The 19285-nt window shown below is 35.6% G+C and overlaps 1 protein-coding gene across 1 annotated transcript in view; it reads left to right on the top strand.

The window, feature by feature from the left end:
* The window catches only part of HMCN1 (hemicentin 1), a 763653-nt gene that overhangs the window by 583896 nt on the left and 160472 nt on the right, over positions 1–19285 (top strand). The window contains exons 51-56 of the mRNA XM_006901311.1: positions 465–638; positions 2239–2352; positions 3121–3266; positions 7331–7481; positions 13694–13888; positions 16321–16434. Coding sequence (XP_006901373.1) covers positions 465–638; positions 2239–2352; positions 3121–3266; positions 7331–7481; positions 13694–13888; positions 16321–16434 — 894 coding nt within the window. The remainder of the gene's footprint in view (positions 1–464; positions 639–2238; positions 2353–3120; positions 3267–7330; positions 7482–13693; positions 13889–16320; positions 16435–19285) is intronic.

The raw sequence follows: 19285 nt of genomic DNA, 5'->3' as shown, positions 1-19285 counted from the left end.
TATAATATTTCATGAGTTCTTTGTTTTTCAATGCAGAGTAGTATCCCATTGTGTGAATATACCAAAGCTTCTCTAGCCTTTTGTTTGTTGATGGAAACTTGGGTTGTTTCCGGCCCTTTGCTATTGTGAACAAAGCCACAATAAACATAAATATACATATATCTGCTTGGGTGGCAGTTCTGGTTTCTTTAGGGTATATTTCCAGTAGGGGAATTGCTGGGTCAAATGGTATTTCTATTTCCAACTTTTTGAGAAAGTGCCATAATGAGAACAAACTGCTTCATCTTTTTTTCATAGAGCAGCTAGTGTATTGGCACTACCAATCTTCAGTTACAGCCCAAAACTTAACCCACATCAGGATTCTTGCAACAGAATTGCATAAATAGGGACAGTGGAAATTTTATAAATGAACATGCAAAAAATTCTAAATAGGTTTCTTTAATCACCTTTTAAATCTGTTGTAGTATCTCCTAGAATTACTGGAGCAGACAGTGATGGCAGCCCTGAAGATGTCATTGTTATCCTTAACAACCCTACTTCTTTGGTCTGTGAAGCTTATTCATATCCTCCAGCTACCATCACCTGGTTTAAAGATGGTGCTCCTTTGGAATCTAACCGAAATATCAGGATTCTTCCAGGTAATTAGATTATTTGAGATTCCAAGTATTATTGTGAAAAAACATTGGTAATTAAAAAAAATAGCCATGTTATAATCATGTCATTTTCAATTGATATAAATTTTTATTTACTTACATGTTTTTTAAAATCTTAGATATTCAAACTTAAGCTACCTAAATAAAAAATTACCTAATTTAGCTTTTTAAAAGTCATTCATTCTTTCATTTTCTTTTTAACCTAAATAAAAAGCAAATTAAAAACTTTTTACTGTTGGGTTGATTTCAAATTACAGTGACTATTGTTGACAGAATAGAAGTGATCCATAGGGTTTCCAAAGACTATAAACCTTTGTAGAATCAGTCTGTCGCATCTAAAGCAGATGGTTGGTGGGCTCAAACTGCCAACCTTTCTGTTTAAAGCTGAACACCTAACCTCTGCTCCAGCTGTGAAATTAATTATGAGAATATATTCAAGTATGTTGTTGTTGTTATGTGCCGTTGAGTCACTTGCGACTTATAGCGGCCATGTGTACAACAACAGCCTTAAACTCTGCTCTGTCCTGTGCCAATCTCACAGTCTCTGACACTCCCATCCCAATTATCCCAGTATTCAAGTATAGCATTATAAAAAGGACAGAAACTCTATTTTTGTTTAATTGATCCTTAAAGGAGAGTTAATATCCAGATAAGGAGAGTATACTTATTCCTTCTTGAAGATCTGCTATTTTGAAAGTATTATGAGTATCTTTGAGAAATATCATTTTATCAACAGGGGCGAATATGTGTGAAAAGATGACTGGTAGCAAAAATTTGTGAGTATTCATGGGACATGAATCATCAGGACATAAGACATATGAGGGTAGTGAAACTTTTTTTAAGAATTCAAAGGACAGAACTGTCACTGTGCACTCAAATGGTCCAGAAAACTTTGTTGCAGAATCAGAACTTAAAGAAGACTGTAAAATTACTGATTGAATTTGGCGGGCTGGAAATAAGTTAGCAGAGGTTTCACATCCATCAGTGACTCCAGTGGGGAAAGACAAGTGATAATGATCTTGTTATATATGAGTGGTAACAAGCTTCACCTCCCACGAGTGAAAAATTTATGTGTGCGATAGGGTATGTCAAGAGATAAAATTAGTAAGGAGAGTTGGAATCATGCTGTGAAGGTCTGCTTTAAAGATCTTTGGCTTTATATTTTTGTCAATTTGGAATCGTGAAAAATTGAGGGGGCATAATCGAGCAGAGTAAAAATTGTTTTCACAAGATTAATCTTTGCTGAAACATAGGTAGCTCAATGGGTGTGAGACTGAAGAGGATTAAGGCAGAGGTTCTGTCTATGAACATAGTGAAAGAAGGAACTTGAAGTAGTATATGGAGACATGGGAGAGACAGAATATGTGAGAGTCACTACCACAGAAGACTTGAGAAAGTGACTGTCATCTCATACCTGGCAGTTTTCATATGTATTTCAGTTCATCTTGTACCAAATGTCTATCACAGAATTGGCTTATCTAAAAAGAAAGAAATATGGCTGTTCCTAAGAATTAAAATTATAGTAATTTGTACATACACTGTTTCCACCGTGGTTTCAGAGCACTTTGATCTACTCTTTGTTCAGGAGGCAGGACCCTGCAGATCCTAAATGCACAGGAGGACAACGCTGGGAGATACTCTTGTGTAGCCACTAATGAGGCTGGAGAAATGATCAAGCACTATGAAGTGAAAGTCTACAGTAAGTCCTGACAACTCACTGTGCTTTCTAAACTTCGCCAATTATTCTATTTTAATTCCGTTTGTGATTATGAGTCCATAATTGTTTGTACTCATCATTAGAGATTGTTGTTTATACAGCTTTTGATGGAAGTTGAATTAAACATCATGTCCATGACCTCAATTGCTTAAAGATGTGAGAAAACTAGTCAATTTGTTAATAAAAATCTTGAAGATCGCTGTCTTTGGCACTTCCTTAAGTTCTCTAGTGTTCCTTCTGAATTACTCTCTGAGCTGATTCTCGCCTATTCATGAGTGAAACAATTACATTCACTCTAGCACATGCTCTAGACAACGGTCCCAAGCGAGTTCATCAATACCTTTGAGTTATTCAGTATAATTAAGTTATAACCAAAAGGTAAAGATAATTTTGTCAAGAATAGACTCTAAGTTTCAGGAGTCTCTCCTGCCTCATAAAAGAATGTTTTTCTGATCATTTTTTGTTCTTTTCCTCTGTCTCATTTATGATGCACTTTATACTAAGCTGTGTTTATGGACATGGAAAAAATATAACTGCTCTGTGAAGGACTTCAGCCTCATTGGCAATATAAAGTAATTTCGCATATGGTATCTGAACACTACTAGTTTATAAGTCCTTTGGAAAAAGGAGCAAAGGAAACACCTCTATTGTTTCCTTCTTTTCATATTGCTTGATCTTTATTGTTATTGCTTGAGTATTGCATGTATTTAAAAGGTCAGTACTTAATTTTATAATATTCATTTTATACAGTTCCACCCATAATCAACAAAGGGGACCTCTTGGGGCCAGGTCTTTCCCCTAAAGAAGTGAAGATAAAAGTAAACAACAGCTTGACCCTGGAATGTGAAGCATACGCAATTCCTTCTGCCTCCCTGAGCTGGTACAAGGATGGACAGGCCAGTCACATATTTTTTTCTTCCATTTCTGATGACTTCTTAAGTATTAAAATGATTGATTATAACAACAATTATAAAAGATGTGCAAGTGTCTCAGAATGAAGATTGTCTTTAAAATTGGTTTATCTTATGCAGATACAGGAACTGTAAAAACACTCTAAACAATGCTCACAAATTTTATATTACAGCACTGGGAAATTTTCACAATTGTTTTTGGGTCTATATTAGCAATTGGTTATGATAACCAGGCTACCCTTCCATTAGAGAATTTAGGGGTTCTCTGCTTTGTGATTTTGCAAGACAAGTAAATGTCTGGATGTAAATTACAAATTCAGTGCTAAACATGATTAGATTTAAAGGTACAGTATGGATGTTAATAAACTTACCCAGAATATTTTCTAACCAGATTTAGGTCTTCTAATTTAAAAAAAATGACGAAAAATAGAACTCATTTCTGTCAAGTTGGAACCGGATTATAGCTGACCCTTCAGAGGGTTTCTATGCTATAAATTGCATGGGAGGAGATTATCTTTCTCTCTGAGTCACTGGTGGATTTGAACTGACAGAAAGGATTAGCCTTTAAGTTAGCAGCACTCTACCCTACAGAGGATGGAACCAGAGCCCCCTGATTTTATTTTTAAAGGTAGTATTTTTAATAACCCAAGATGAAGAAGAGGGAACTAAAAGAGAGGGTATGTGCTCATTAAAATTAACTGGCAGTAGTAATAAACTGTAAATAAATGCCAGATCCGTCACAGTTCTACAGTATGGCTTACAGACCGCACACTCTTGTTTCTCATTGAATGGATTTTCTTCCATGCATATTTGGTTTCAAGACATAAGTACTAGTGTGTTTAGACAAAAATAGATTTGCTAGCTGATGTGAATACTGTGCTTAGTACAGATGTTAAATAACTAAGCTCATGTTTGTCCGGTTTTACATTTAATCAACCAAAATGTCAGTTAAATTCAAGTCCTCAAGTTTCAAGTTTTAATTATCATTTTTAAGACACAGGAAAGCTTTTTGTTTTCAAATATCAGATGGATTTTGCAATATGGACAGCTAGAGGAGAAATAAAAAACAAAAACAACCCCCCCCAACAAAAACACCCTCATCTATTTTAAATAAGCAGATTTCATCTGGAAGCGATTGCCAAGGAGAAACTACGGAACTCCCACCATGTTCTGTTTACACTTTCTTTTCTGAGTACAAGCATACTTGTATTACAATATCATTTTCCATGAGCTTACTTGGTAACATATAATTTCTTTATCCTTTAAAATCCTATTATTTTGTATTCAATTTTCTCTAAAGCTTTTCTCATTTCATCTAGTTGCTACATGCACTCGCAAACATACAAATAAAGACTGATATAAAACCCCAAAATTTCCCAAAGAATGAGGCAACTTGATTTTTTATTGTTGTTGTTTGTCATAACCAGAGTTAAATCACAATTGCAATTTCAGACTCTGGAACTGATGCAATAAGATGCCTTGGTTAAACTTTTGCCACTAAATTCTTCTGACTTTGTGTTGGTCTTCTAGAATGTGTACCAAGGAAATACTGGCTTTTTATTTATTTTTTTATAAACCATCTGTTATTTCACTCAGTGGAGAGCAATATTACTTGAGCAAAGAAGAGAAAAACGTCTGAAGATATCTACAATAACGGCCATAAAAAAAGTTTGAAAGACTCTGAGTTTTATTTGTCCATGCTCTAAAGTGTTGTAGGTGTTTTGGTGCAAAAATTTTAAATATTCTATCACACTGTAATCCCTAAAGCTCACAGTTGGAATCCACCACCTGCTCCGCAGGAGAAGGATGGACAAATTTCTCCTATTCTATTAACTGTTTCTGGAAACCAACTGACGGGTGTGTTAGTAGTTGATTCCAACTCACAGAACACAACAACAATATATTTACTTAATTGACTTAATTATGATAATGATCCATTCTTTTTTTTTCATTTTTATTTTATTTTATTTTATTATTTGTGTGTCTGTGTACCGTCAAATCAGTTCTGACTGGTATAGGAGGAGATTTTTTCCTCCTTCTCCAGCACAGCATCTGGTGGATTCGAACCACATACTTCTAGGATTGCAGAGCAGCTTCTTGCCAATCCATTCATTCTTAAGTGTTTACTGAATATCTGTTACTTGCCAAACACTGTTTTATGTTCTTCTAATCCAATCACTAGGAAACAGGAGAGAAAAATTAAAAAGAGAAAAAAAAAGAGGACCTTCCCAAATACTATTTCAATTCTGATTGGAAGAAACAAAAATTAAACAAGGAAACCTTTAAAGCATTAGTAAAATGAGCTAAATGTCAAAGAGAAAACATCATTAGGTAGAATAGAGACTGCTGTTAAAGTAGGGGAAAGCTTCAGTATAAGATGAGGTTACATCAAAGAGTTGAAGAAATTGAAAAAAGCAGACATAAAATAGCTGAGGAAAACATATTGCAAAACAAGGAGAGAATATGCCATGATCAAGTGGGTATAGAATAAGATGGAACTAGCAAAGTAGTTGAGGACTAGATCACAGTGCCTTGTGTTGTCTTTTGTTTCTAATATAATGGAAAGCCACTGAAAACCTTTAAACTAAGTGCCACAGGAGCTCTGGTGGCCTAGTGGCAAGAAGCTGCCCTGCAGTTCTGAAGAGGAGGTTGGGGAATCTCCTCCCATGCAATTAGCTGCCTCTGAAAATTGGCTGGAAGGTCAGGTATGGGTAGATACAAGCTCAATGGTACACATCAACAAGAGTGTTATGGTCTCACTTAAAATTTAAAAGGATTATATTCATTTCTGTGTTCTGGAATAGTTAGAGAGGGTCCAGATATGGCAATACACTATTGGTCCAAGAAATCAATGCTGAAATTAGAAATGAAAGAAGAAGGAAAGAGACAAATGAAAGAGAAGCCCAAGATTTTAAATTTAAAAAAGAGAAGATTAAACCTTGGAATACTGCTATACTAAAAGATTGAGGATTCTTTAATACTATCGTGACCCTGAAGCCAAGGGAACAAAAGTATTTTTTAGTAGAAATAATTTAAAATATGTCAGGTACCACTGACAGAGAAGATTAAAATTTCTCAATAAATTCAACAAAATGGCCATCATTAGTGACCTTGACAGTTAATTTTGGTGAAGCAAAAGAGTCAAGCAAATTTGGAAAGAAAATGGGTAAACTAAAGGGGAAAGATCTGGTGTGAAAAACAATGTATATGACCTTTATGAACTTTGTATAAAATAAAAAAGAAGAGGCAAAAAGGAAATTGGAGACAATTTAGAATAAATTTATTTGGCTGTAAAGGGAAATGAAAAGTTATGGTAATAGCTAGAAGTGATTTATAGTCAAAATAGTTTTCTTAAAAAAATAGGGGAAATTGCACCATTTTGTATGTAGCTAGTAATTATACAGCAAAGTGAAAAGAAACTATTCTTTAAATAAGAGAAGGTATAATGCTGGTGGGATGTCCTTGAGTGGGCCAGGGCATGATCTGAATGGGCAAAAGACTTTAAATGGGCTTGGGGTTTTTACAGAGGAGTGTAATGCAAAGGAGTGTAATGCAATTTAAAGAGCAGAGGAAGGGTGACTTTAATGACTGACTTACCTCTTATCTGTGTTGATTGACTTATCTTGAACTAGGTGACTATAAGGATTGACTTCCCTCTGGCTACAGAAGGAATAGACACTTCAAGGCACATGAGAGGCTGAGTGATTCATAAAATTTCTAGCATTATTTCACAAAACCCTCATAAAAGATATATTTTAAGTTCAATATGGGATCAGCAAAATATGTTTCTAATCATAGAGAAATTTATGTTTCTAAAAAACATGCTACAAGAAATAATATAAAAATAGTTTTATAAAGGATAATTCTTAATGTATAAAAATATGATAACTCCAAACCAATCTGCTTGATCTGGTTAATTTACTTATTCTCTTGCACATTTTATGTTAAATTGTATTGTTCTGCTTATTAAGCCATCAGAAGTATCAGCTACATGGTTTGTCAAAGAGTTTGTTACGGTGGATGCTAACATTCTTTCAATTGAATCACAGCCCCTTAAATCAGATGATCATGTTAATATTGCTGCAAATGGACACATACTTCAAATAAAGGAAGCTCAAATATCAGATACGGGCCGATATACTTGTGTGGCATCCAACATTGCAGGTGAAGATGAACTGGATTTTGATGTAAACATACAAGGTAATACTAATGTGCTTATCATAAAAAGTACAGGTTCTGCCAAAGAAATAGACATTTCACTTGACTTATTTGCAAATTGTTTGTTTTGTCTCATTTTTTTTTCTGTTGACAATAATATAAATTCTTTACTGGAAATTTATACTCAAGATAGTAACAAAGAAAGAATCATCCTATCCTCCAGGATTGTGTTGTGTTGTGTGTTAATATGCCGTTGTGTCGCTTGCAACTCATAGCGACCCTATGTACAACAGCCTTAAACTCTGCTCTGCCCTGTGCCAATCCCACTGTCTCCAACACACCCATCCCAGATTACCCCAGTCACTGAATCAATCCACCTCATAGAGGGCCTTCCCCCTCCTGTGCTGTCCCTCCACCCTACCAAGTATGATGTTCTTCTCCAAGAACTAGTGACTCCTTACATGTCCAAAGTATGTCAGATGAAGCCTCTGAATACTTGCCTCCGAGGAGCAGCCCAGTTTAACCCTTTCCAGGATGAATCTGTTTGTTTTCTTAGCAGTCCATGGTACCCTCAATACTCTTCTCCAGCACCACAGCTCAAAGGCATCAATTCTCCTTCTGTCCTCTCTAGTCATTGTCCAACTCTCTGATGCATAACAAGTGATTGCAAAGACCATGGCCTGTATCAGAAACACCTTAGTCTCCGGAGAGACACCATTTCTCTTCAGTACTTTGGAGAGGTCCCTAACAGCAGACTTTCCCATCGCAATATATCTTTTGATTTCCTGGCTGCCAGTGCCCTTTTAAAATTATGGAATCATTTTCATGGATTTCCCTTTATTATTTTCAAATGTGTACATAATATTAGCGAGCTCTGATGGCCTAGTGGCATGAAGCTGCACTGCAATCCAGAAGGCATGCAGTTCAAGGCCACTAGCTGCTCTTCTGGGAGAAAGATGAAAAATCTCCTCCCATGTGATTAACTGCCTCTAAAAATCCTTCAGAGGGTCAACTACAGGATGGTTCCAATGCTACAGTATACAACAACATCATACATAATATTACAAAACTGTGATCCCATAATAAATGCATCTTGGTGATATTAAATTTTCTCTAGCAATATATCTTGAAGGGTTCTTTACAGCCTTTAGCATGGAAAAGAAAATCATACAAAAATTTAGAATAGTCACACTTGGAATCGAATGATCATTTATGTTCATAAAAATTACAACTCAGCTAAGTGACCGAAGTATTTGTAGACTCAATTTCCTTACTTTAAAAACAATGCCTTGACAGGGTAATGGTGGAATAATTCAATGGGGATAAATTATATAAAATGTATGTGGAGCAATATGTCAACAGAGAACTGCCAGATGTGAAGGCCGTGGTACTAGGAATATTATAGCTAATTTTAGATGGATCTTGGCTGAAAGCACAGAGTACCAGAGAAATGTCTATCTGTGTTTCATTGACTATGCAAAGGCATTTGACTGTTTGGATAGCAACACACTGTGGCTAACTCTGAGAAGAATGGGAATCTCAGAACATTTGATTGTGCTTATGTGAAACCTATACTTGGTCCAGGAGTCAGCCATCAGAACAGAGCAAAGAGACTTTGTGTGGTTCAAAATCAGAAAGGGTGTATGCCAAGGACGTATTCTGTCTCCATACCTTTTCAATCTATATGCAGATCATCCGGGGGGCTGGGCTGTATGGGGATTAATATGGCAACAGGGTTGGGGGAAGATTCATCAACAACTTGCATTATGTAGATGACTCTCCCTGCTAGCTAAAACAGAGGAGGACCTGAAGCACTTGCTGCAGAAGGTCAAGGACTGCAGCTTTCAATATGGATTGAAGCTCAACACCAAGAAAACAAAGATTCTCACCACTGGGGCAATTGGCAACATCATAATGGATGGTGAAAAGATTGAGATTGTTAACAGCTTTTGTTTCCTTGGCTCCACAATCAACACTCTTGGTACTGGCAGCCAGGAAATTAAAAGACTAATCACATTGTGACAGCCAGCTGTCAGGGACTTCTCCAGAATACTGAAGAGCAATGACATCATTCTGGACACTAAAATGTACCTGATCCATACCATAGTTTTTGCATTTGTTTGCTATGCATCAGAGAGCTGGACCATGACAGGGGATGATAGAAAGAGAATGGATGCCTATGAACTGTGGTGATAGAGAAGAGTGTTGAATATACCATAGACTGCCAGAAGAATGAACATGTTAATCCTAGAGAGGGTTAAACTAGGCTGTTCCTTGGAGGAAAGAATTCTTAGGCTTCATCTGACATACTTTGGGCATGATGCAAGTAGTGGTCCTTGGAGAGGGACAGCATGCTTGTAACAATGGCGGGACAGAGAAAGGGAGGGAGACCATTGATGAGATGGATTGACACAGTGACTGGGGTAATAAGTGTAGGTGTATCTGTGACTAGGGTAATAAGTATAGGTGTGTCTGAGACAGTAAAGTTGGCACAGGATAGAGCAGGTTTCAGGACTGTTGTATATAGGGTTTCTATGAGTCACAAGCGACTCGACGGCACATAACAAGACAACAATGAGAATTATTGCATGAAACACCATGTGAATGAAGAAAAGTGTGAAACATCATATTCACGACTTTTGTATGCAAACAAATATAAAATAAAATTTAAAAATAATGATTTTTAGGTTTGAGCTAAATAGTAAAATATATAGAATATGAAAAGCTCTTAGCAAATGTGAAGGTATTTTTTAAATGGCTATTATTTCTTTGGATAGTGTTATTCTTGTAATCTATATTGTTAAAAGAATAACGACCTCAGGGGTGACAGCCATATATGATCTTAACCAACTTTACAAAGGGGAACTGTCCCTTGCAACAACTTCAGCAGTACAAAACCAAGTCCCAAGAGGTTAGACATCTACCAACCCAATGCTCTTGCACTCCTTCTACACATCCCAGCACCATTAGTGCTTTATTGGGTTCAAAATCATATGTGGTAACTCATAGAACTATATTGAGGATATCAGAATATTATATTCCATGTTAGTAGCAGAACGGTTAGGACAGCTTCTGAAATGTGTTTGCAGGTGCCTCAGCATTGAGCCTCGAGGCTTTAGGCCAATGTTACAAAGCTCTCAGTACTGCAAATTATGCCCCATTCCCATCCTCAGTCGTCCAACAAGCTTGGACAAAGGCTTTTAGCTCCGGTTCCAATGGTGTAGCAGCGCTAAAGCCCATCTCATGTCAGGTTTCTGGTTCTGGGCTGGGGTTGTTCCTGTAGGTTCTCCTCCTCTGTCTGGTGTCCTGAAGATCGAGTGGAATTCTCTTGCTTGATCTTTTCTGGTAGCAAGGATCCTCATTCGGCAGCTGGGTCTGCACAGTTTAAAGATGAGACTAGTCAATCCCCTTGTAGATAGGTTAACATTCCCTATTCAAATATTCCCACCCATCCACATGGCAAAGTCAGATTAATGAATAGGAAAGCCATTTTGAATGTTAAACTCCACAAATGATAAAAATTCTTTTTAATGATTATTCCTATTTTTTTTGCATTGAATATCCAAATAATATTTCACCAGATTCTCTTGTTGACTGTCTACATTGTTTTTAAGTTTTCACTCGCTGTTGTCTCTCGTGAAGTCAGAAGCAATCCCTAGCTGCCCTTCCAGCAGGTTTTCAGAGGCAGTAAATCACATGGGAGGAGAATGCCTTCTTTCTCCCATGGAGTAACTGGTGGATTCAAATGGCATACTTTTGCATTCTCAGTGAAATTCCTTAGCACAACTTACTAATAACGCTTCAGAGAATTTACCATGTGTCTCAAGAGATTTGTGTCTGGGGTTTTCCTGTGTATTTTATGAGCAGACATGTTATTTTAAGTATCGTGTAAATTTCCAAATTTCCATATGTAAACCATGCTTCTGAATGTCTAAATCTCCCAAAGAAATGTTCTCTGACTTTTCTTCATAGAAGCTTATTGTATATTTCAACTATTCTATTTTTTCCCTCTTTATTTAGTTGAGTCAGAGTTTACAAATCACATTAGTTTTACCATTCATATATGTTTTGTTTTATACGGTTGTAATTTAATTCAATCATTCACACTTATTTTGTTTTATAACAGCATAAGTACAATTTCACTGGGTGATTCTTACACATTTTATTTTACAGCATTAATCATTATTGATTAATGTCATTAATTATAGAATCTAGTGAGCCTTTAATTGTATATGTCTTTTGTCTTTTGCCTTTTGCTTCACTCAAACTATTAATTTACTTTGCTTTGCTTTTAAATTTGAGTGGAGGCCTTCATTTGGTTTTTCATATGATCATTCATAAACAATGTTTTAGAAATTAATTACCATTTATTAATGTGATTAATTTATTACAATGTGTAATCAAGCCCTTATTGTTCCCCCATTCACTTGTAGTCCAGTTGCTGTAGTGTTTTCCAGTAATATATATTACTCTTCCACCATGAGAGATGAAATAGAAATGAAGCCTTTGAAGTAGTTCTTCAGATAGCTTTTAGATAGGTCAAAAGAGACAGAGTAATTTCTGAATAATGCCCTCTGTGATCCTTTGGGGATCCCTAAGCCAAGGAATGGGTATAGCACAAATTCAGACAAAATGCTACAAATCTTTATTTTTTTTTTAATTGGAGTATTGGCTTACTTTTTTCTTTTCTTGATACAACATTTATTGATTGCTGTAAATTTTTCACTACTTTCTATAGACTGACAAAGTTAATTCTGATAGTTTGTTTCAGAAGGTGATAGAGTCAGAACCACAAAATTATCTACTCCATCACCTTGCTGAAGCCATTGATATCTGTCTTTTTGTATAACAAGTTTCAAATATTAGAAATTTTAAAAAATGAGAAATGTTAGGTCTCACTCTGCACATTTTTTTAATGATTTATAAACAAATTGCCTTCTAGACAGTTCAGATTTCCGTCCCCAATAAACTATAAGAGTGCTTTATTACTTTTATTAATCAAATTGCTAATTCAGATTGTTGTTGTTGTTGTTGTGTGCCATCGAGTCTCTTATGGCTCATAGTAACCCTATGTACAAGAGCCCTAAACGCCATTCTATCCTGTGCCAACCTCGCCGTCTCAAAAACACTCATTCCCACCACTCCACTCACAGAATCGATCCATCTCATTGAGGGTCTTCCTCTGCTGTGCCATCCCTTCACTCTGCCAAACATGATGTCCTTCTCCAAGGACCAGTCCCTTCTTGCAACATGCCCAAAGTATGTCAGACGAAGCTTCAGAATCCTTGACTCCAAGGAGCATTCTGGCTTCACCCTCTCCAGGACAAACCTGTTTGTTCTCCTAGCAGTCCATGGTATATTCAACACTCTTCTCTAGCACCACAGCTCAAAGGCATCAATTCTCTTTCTATCGTCCCTATTCACTGTCCAACTCTCCGATGCATAGCACGTAATTGCAAAGATTATAGCCTGGATCGGGAGCACCTTAGTCTCCAGCCTGATGTCGTTGCTCTTTACTACTCTTAAGAGGTCCCTCACAGCTGACTTTCCCAATACAATTTGTCTCCTGATTTCCTGGCTGCTGTTACAAGAGTGTTGACTATGGAGCCAAGTAAACTAAAACTGTTAACTATCTCAATCTTTTCCCCATCCATACTGATGCTGCCAATTGGCCCAGTGGTGAGAATCTTTGTTTTCTTGATGTTGCGCTTCAATCCATATTGGAGACAGCAGTCCTTGACCTTCTGCAGCAAGTGCTCCTCAGTTTCAGCAAGCAAGGTTGTGTCATCTGCATTCAGATTACTAATCTCTAAAACAAATAATACTGTTTTAATAATTTCTCAACATGCATTTCCCTTATTATTCTCATATTCTTAAGTCACATGTTTATGCTAGTAAGGCCTTGTATGTGAGTTGAAATGAGGGAGTTGCCAACTTGTGCAGCTAACAACCTTGAGGGCAGCCTCCTTTATCTCCTAAATGCCATTGCCTCTTTCACCAGACAGTAATGATGTATGTAATGTCCTATGTTTCTTTTTCTTTCATTGGATAACCTTCTATGACCTCTAGTTTTCTACTTTTTCTGAAGAAAATCTAAGTTATATAAGTTGGTTCTACAGTTGGTAGATGTACAAGCACTTAAACATATTTTGACAGAGGTCATAAATTACTGTGAAAATACAGCTAGAATTTGAGATTAACTGATATATATAGGCATTCACATGTGACCAAGATTTAATGTCTTCTTTCCATAGTTCCTCCAAGTTTTCAAAAACTCTGGGAAATAGGAAACATGCTTGATACAAGCAGAAGTAGTGAAGCCAAGGAAGTTATCATCAACAATCCCATTTCTCTTTACTGTGAAACTAACGCCTCACCTCCTCCAACACTGACATGGTACAAAGATGGGCATCCTCTGACCTCAAGTGACAGAGTATTGATTTTACCTGGTAAGGACTGCAATAAACAGAATTTTTAAAAATCTTATTTTTCCCCCAAATGTGTTTTCTATCATTTATTAAGTTGTAGTGATGTTAATTTTATTCCTAGAGATAGTCATTAATTGACATTTGGGTTGCAAAATTCTTCTGATATCCATGTTGCTTGGGTTGAAAATTAGATAATGGAAGAGAATATCTTAATTAACTCAAAATTAACTATAGGGTCATTCTGTCATTTTAACAATCTCTTTTGCTGAATCACTGGTGTAGTGGTTGCACAGGTCTGGGTTTAGATGTAAAACAACTGCTTGATTTCAGGTTAGCTACTTCAGTTACTCTCTAAGCCTCTACTTCATTTGTGTCAGATGAGAATAATAATCATAAAACCTAGCTAACAGGATTATTCAGAACACTTTATGAGATTCTATGTATAAAGCATTTTGCACCAAGTCTAGAATACAGAAAGTTCTCAATTTTTAAAAAGGCCTTTAGTTTCTTTGTGCCTCCATTTTTCTATGTGTTATTACAATTACTTCTGTGTCTATAATTAATGTATTAGTGTACATATTAATGAGATCTAACATACATTTTCAAGTAATTAGAGCTCACTTTATTAAATATATTTATTCTAAATAAATAAAAAATGTCACTTTCAAATATCTTAGTTATCACATTATATAGTAATGATAAACAAGATATCTAACTTGTATAATAAAATAGTTAAAGGCTTCTATTTTCTCTTAACAAGTTTTTAAATATACAGAACTTGTCAAAAAAGTATCAGACTTTATGTTTAAGATCAGTAGATTCTATATATCCAAATTTTATCTCAGATAATTAAAATATCTTGAAAAAATTTAGAAAGTTAAAGGACACTAAATAAAAATCACAAAAAAATATATAATATGTGATTCTAAACTGGATTTGAAATCTATACAATATCTATAAAGACAATTATGTAGCAATGATAAGTATGAATATAGACTAAAAATATTCCATAGTAGATTTGTATTGATTTTAAATATTCATTTTGATCATTATATAGTAATTAAGAGACCCTGGTTCTTCTGAAATCATATTCATTTATATTAAGGGTAAATGGTCTGACGTCTCCAACTTAGTCTCAAACAAATCTTAATGAAGAAAACTATAAATATACATACAGAATGACATATTCCTTCAAGGGAAAGAAAAGTGAATTTATTAGCAACAGTAACAGACATTTTTACTAAAAGAAGTTGAACTCAAGAAGTGACAGTAGAAATGTACAGAAGTAGTCAGTGTAAAAGACGTCATAGAAGAAATGGTTGTATGGTATGTAGAGACATAGCGGAATAGATATTTATGGTAAAAGAAGTTAGGTGAAATATGGAAAATTGGTGAGCAATGAGTGAAAGTATTTTACAATTCTAGCAATTTTTAACAAATCTTAAATCATCAATTTAATCTTTAATACAGTTATATTTTCTAAATTATTTGTTTAAAGTTATATTTTACATCTTTTCTGAATATTGCTTCCTCAAAGTTCTAACAGAAATGATAAATTTCTCTTAATTGTGTTCAACTCTATAAAACAAAGCAAATTTTTTTCAATCTGCACAGAGTATGATAAAAAACATAGTATAGCACTTCTTTTGTAGAAAAACCAAAACTAGCTATTAATTTCTTACATGATCTTATCTATAAAGTAAACACCTTTTCTGGAAGGCAGTTTGGCGTCCTCAAAAAGCTGAACATAGAAATTCCACATGACCCAGCTATTTCACTACTTGTAATATACCCTGAGAATATGAGATCTGAGGCACAAATGGAGATTTGTACAACAGTGTTCATAGCAGCATTATTCACCATCGCAAGAACGGAAACAGCCCAAATGTCCAACCACCCACGAATGGATTAAGAAATTATGATACATTCACACAATGGAATACTATGCAGAATGCAGGCGCAATAACTTTGTAAAGAATTAGCTAATTTGGGAGAGACTGGAGAGCATTATGCTGAGTGAAATAACTCAGTCCCACAAGGATAAATATTGTATAAGACTGTTATTGTAGAATGAGTATAAGGATCCACGAGAGGCGGGAGAGGCTGGAAGCAGAGAGGTATGTGGATATGCAGGGGAAGGGGGCATTAATAATTGAGTTGTACAAGTTGATAGGTGGAGGGAGGGAAATTGAAAGAATTTGTTCAAATTCGTACTCAAATATTGTAAATAAACTAGTAAAAAAAAAAGAAAGCAATGTTTGTAATGAAACTGCTATCTAGGTTTAAGACAAACTTGGTATCTCATATTAAGACTAATCCTGGGTATCACTAAAGATTGTATAAAACTAATCCTCAAAAGAAAATATAAGGAAGTCATTAGTCCTAAATAACTGTATATGACCTGTGTTTATGCTGTGATTTAAAGAAGTAAACCTCTTGGAATATATTTTTAGGAGGGCGAGTGCTGCAGATTCCTCGGGCTAACACGGAAGATGCTGGCAGATACACATGTGTGGCTGTGAATGAGGCTGGAGAAGATTCCCTTCAGTATGACGTCCGGGTGCTCTGTGAGCTTGCATTGTTCTGTATATTATGCATTCCTTCTCTCAGAAATATTTCAGGGCAACTAATGTTTGCAAGATGTTGCACTAAGCTATTTAGAGACTGCAATCTGAAATTATGTACTTAAGGAGTTCATTATTTTCTATATAATGGCAATGCATTAGTCAGATCTCCTTGTTCCTTCAGATTACACAGTGGCTTAAGGGGGAAGGGGAGATAAGTTTTTTGACTTAAGAATCTGTGAAGTCCCATGGTAGATCTACTTTAGAAAGTCTGACTTCTATGGATCAAAAGAAAGCAAGCAGTCTTTGCTCTTTCTTTATCTTAGCTTTGTTGGTTTTTGTTTTTGTTTTCTTTTTTCCTTAGCTTTACTCTAACTTTGTGTATTAGTGGTGTGCTTAACAGGCCTAAAACTATATCCACAAATGAAAGGTCTTCTTTCTAGGATTTACCCTTGAATCCCTCACATAGAATTTTCAAAACTTTGATTAGCCAGGTATGAGTCATATATCATCCTTGAACTAATTACAGTGGCCAAGGGGTTGCAATGTTCTGATTGATAGTAAAATATAAACAAACAAAAACAGTTGTCACCAAGTCTCTTTCAACTCATAGTGACCCTGTGGGACATACAATATGAGAGTCTGTTTCTAAGGCTGTAAATCTTTACGGGAACAGAGTCCCTTAGGGTTCTTTGGTGGTGTTGTGTTTTTTTTTTTTAAGTTATGTAGTCTTTTATTTGTTTTCTTTCTATTTTTTTTTTCAATTGCCAATGATATAATTACACTTTGGTAAACAATTAACAATCAGGTACCTAGGAAACAACATTGATGATAGCAGCAGTTGGGAAGTGAAAAACATTGCAAGAATCTGCTATCAATAAACTCTTCAAAGTTGGTTTGTTTTGTTTTTTTTCAACGAGTTGCAGAAAGAAGAAGGTAGAGAAATGTTTATCTAGAATTGAGCGTAGTATTGAATGCTAAAGCATCTTTAACTAAAAGATCATTGTTGAAATTTGAATTCTCAGTTTAGCTTGTGAGTGTTGTTCAGACTCACAAAACAATTATGTTTTGAGCAACTGACTATGAATTAAAGGAAACAAATGCAGAGTGTTCTTAAGACATTTTTCAGAGAAGGAAAAAAATTGAGTAATAGAGGTTTGGGATATTTTATTGACATTAAACTAAGATAATTGAAGAGCATTTAATTTTTCCCATGAGCAAAAGGAAATTATCATAGAACAAAATAAAGCTAAGAAGGCTAAGTTATCCTTGTATGGGTAAAGAGAGAAAAACTAGAATGTTAAAACAGGAACAATGAATGAATGAAAATCCAAAATCTCTGTAAATGTTCATTAAAATTAATAAAAGAAATTTTTTAAAAAAGGGAAATGTAAGAAATCACATCAAAATTCCCAGTTCTTTCCATTTAGTAATAGAGTAACATTAATTACTCTAATTAATTAATTAAGGTATATGCCCCTAAGAGGGATGCTGTGTACTACAAGTCAGAACTGACCCATAGCCGACCCTCCAGGCCAATTTACAGAGGAGATAAATCACATAGGAGATCGCTCACCCTTCTCCCAGGCACAGCTGGTAGTTTCCACCTGTGTGCTTCAGGATTGCAGCATAGATTCTTACCACGAAGGCCACCAGCACTCCCTTGTTGGAGCCATCTTACTCCATCTGAGTTTTCTCTCTCTCTCTCTTTTCTTATTTAAATATAATTTTCATTTTATCTTGGTTTACCTACGAAGTTCATACACATTGTTTTTCACACCAGATCTTTCCCAGTTCCCTTACCGACCCTTCCTCCACTCATCAGATAGTGACCCTCTAATTAACCCACCCCCACCCCACACCTCTGCACATCCTCACCCCTCTGCTCCCACCCTCCCCTCCTTGGATCCTCATACACATTCTACAATAATGGTCTTATACAGTATTTGTCCTTATGGGACTGTTAGTTCTATCTCTCATCATGTAATTCCATGTCTCCAGCTAGGCATTTGACTTAGTAACCTGAGGCAGAGGGAGATAGATAGGGTCTTTTATGAGGGCGCCACAGGTATGCATTGTGGAAGCACTGAAGGATGGGAAGTATAAAATATGCATTGAGATAGAGCATCATTGACATGGCCTGCTATGAGATCTTGCCTAGGCAAGAGCATAAGAAGCCTGGGAAAAGGTAATGGGCTCAGTGTACGGAGGGAAGCGTGAAAGGGGCTGGAGTTTCCAGTGCAAACTAAAAGCAGGTAACAGAAAAAGACCTAAAAAAATATGGAAGTTGGAAAATATGACAGTTCAAAATATATTTACTTAACAAATATCTGCTATATCTTTTGAATGATCATTATGAACCAGCCATTATGCTGAAGCTCAAGTTTATTATTCACTAACTAAAGTTCAAGTTATGTTTTATGTTATTTTGAAAGTATGTTAAAAATCCATAACTTTTAAAGCAAAAATACGTATGCAGAATAACATTTCAATTCTATTATTTCCTTATAGCATGAATTTTTTTTCTCTCCAATACTCAGTTTGGTTTTGGGTGTGAGAGACCCAGATATTGCAATAATGCATCAGTATTAAACATACAGTCTTCACTGATTGCTAAAGATACCATACATTTTAAGAGCATGAAACAAAGTAACTAAACTTTCAAAATAAAAGAAACCTCCTATGATTATTCACTTTGAAAATGGATGTCTGCATTTATAAAAGTAGTCAAGATGTGTATTCCTTTCTTTGCCTACTTCCATTTTAGAAAACAGTATGCATATCTGGTTCTCATAAGTGACTGATCTGACCTAAGGTGTCCATGCATCTGGATTTTATAATAATACTGTAAATG

The sequence above is a fragment of the Elephantulus edwardii genome, unplaced genomic scaffold, assembly GCF_000299155.1.
Source record: "Elephantulus edwardii isolate Elephantulus edwardi_28Jun2011 unplaced genomic scaffold, EleEdw1.0 scaffold00318, whole genome shotgun sequence".
NCBI lineage: Eukaryota > Metazoa > Chordata > Mammalia > Macroscelidea > Macroscelididae > Elephantulus > Elephantulus edwardii.
The sequence above is the reverse complement of the archived record's forward strand: the minus strand, read 5'-3'. Positions and strand labels throughout refer to the sequence as shown.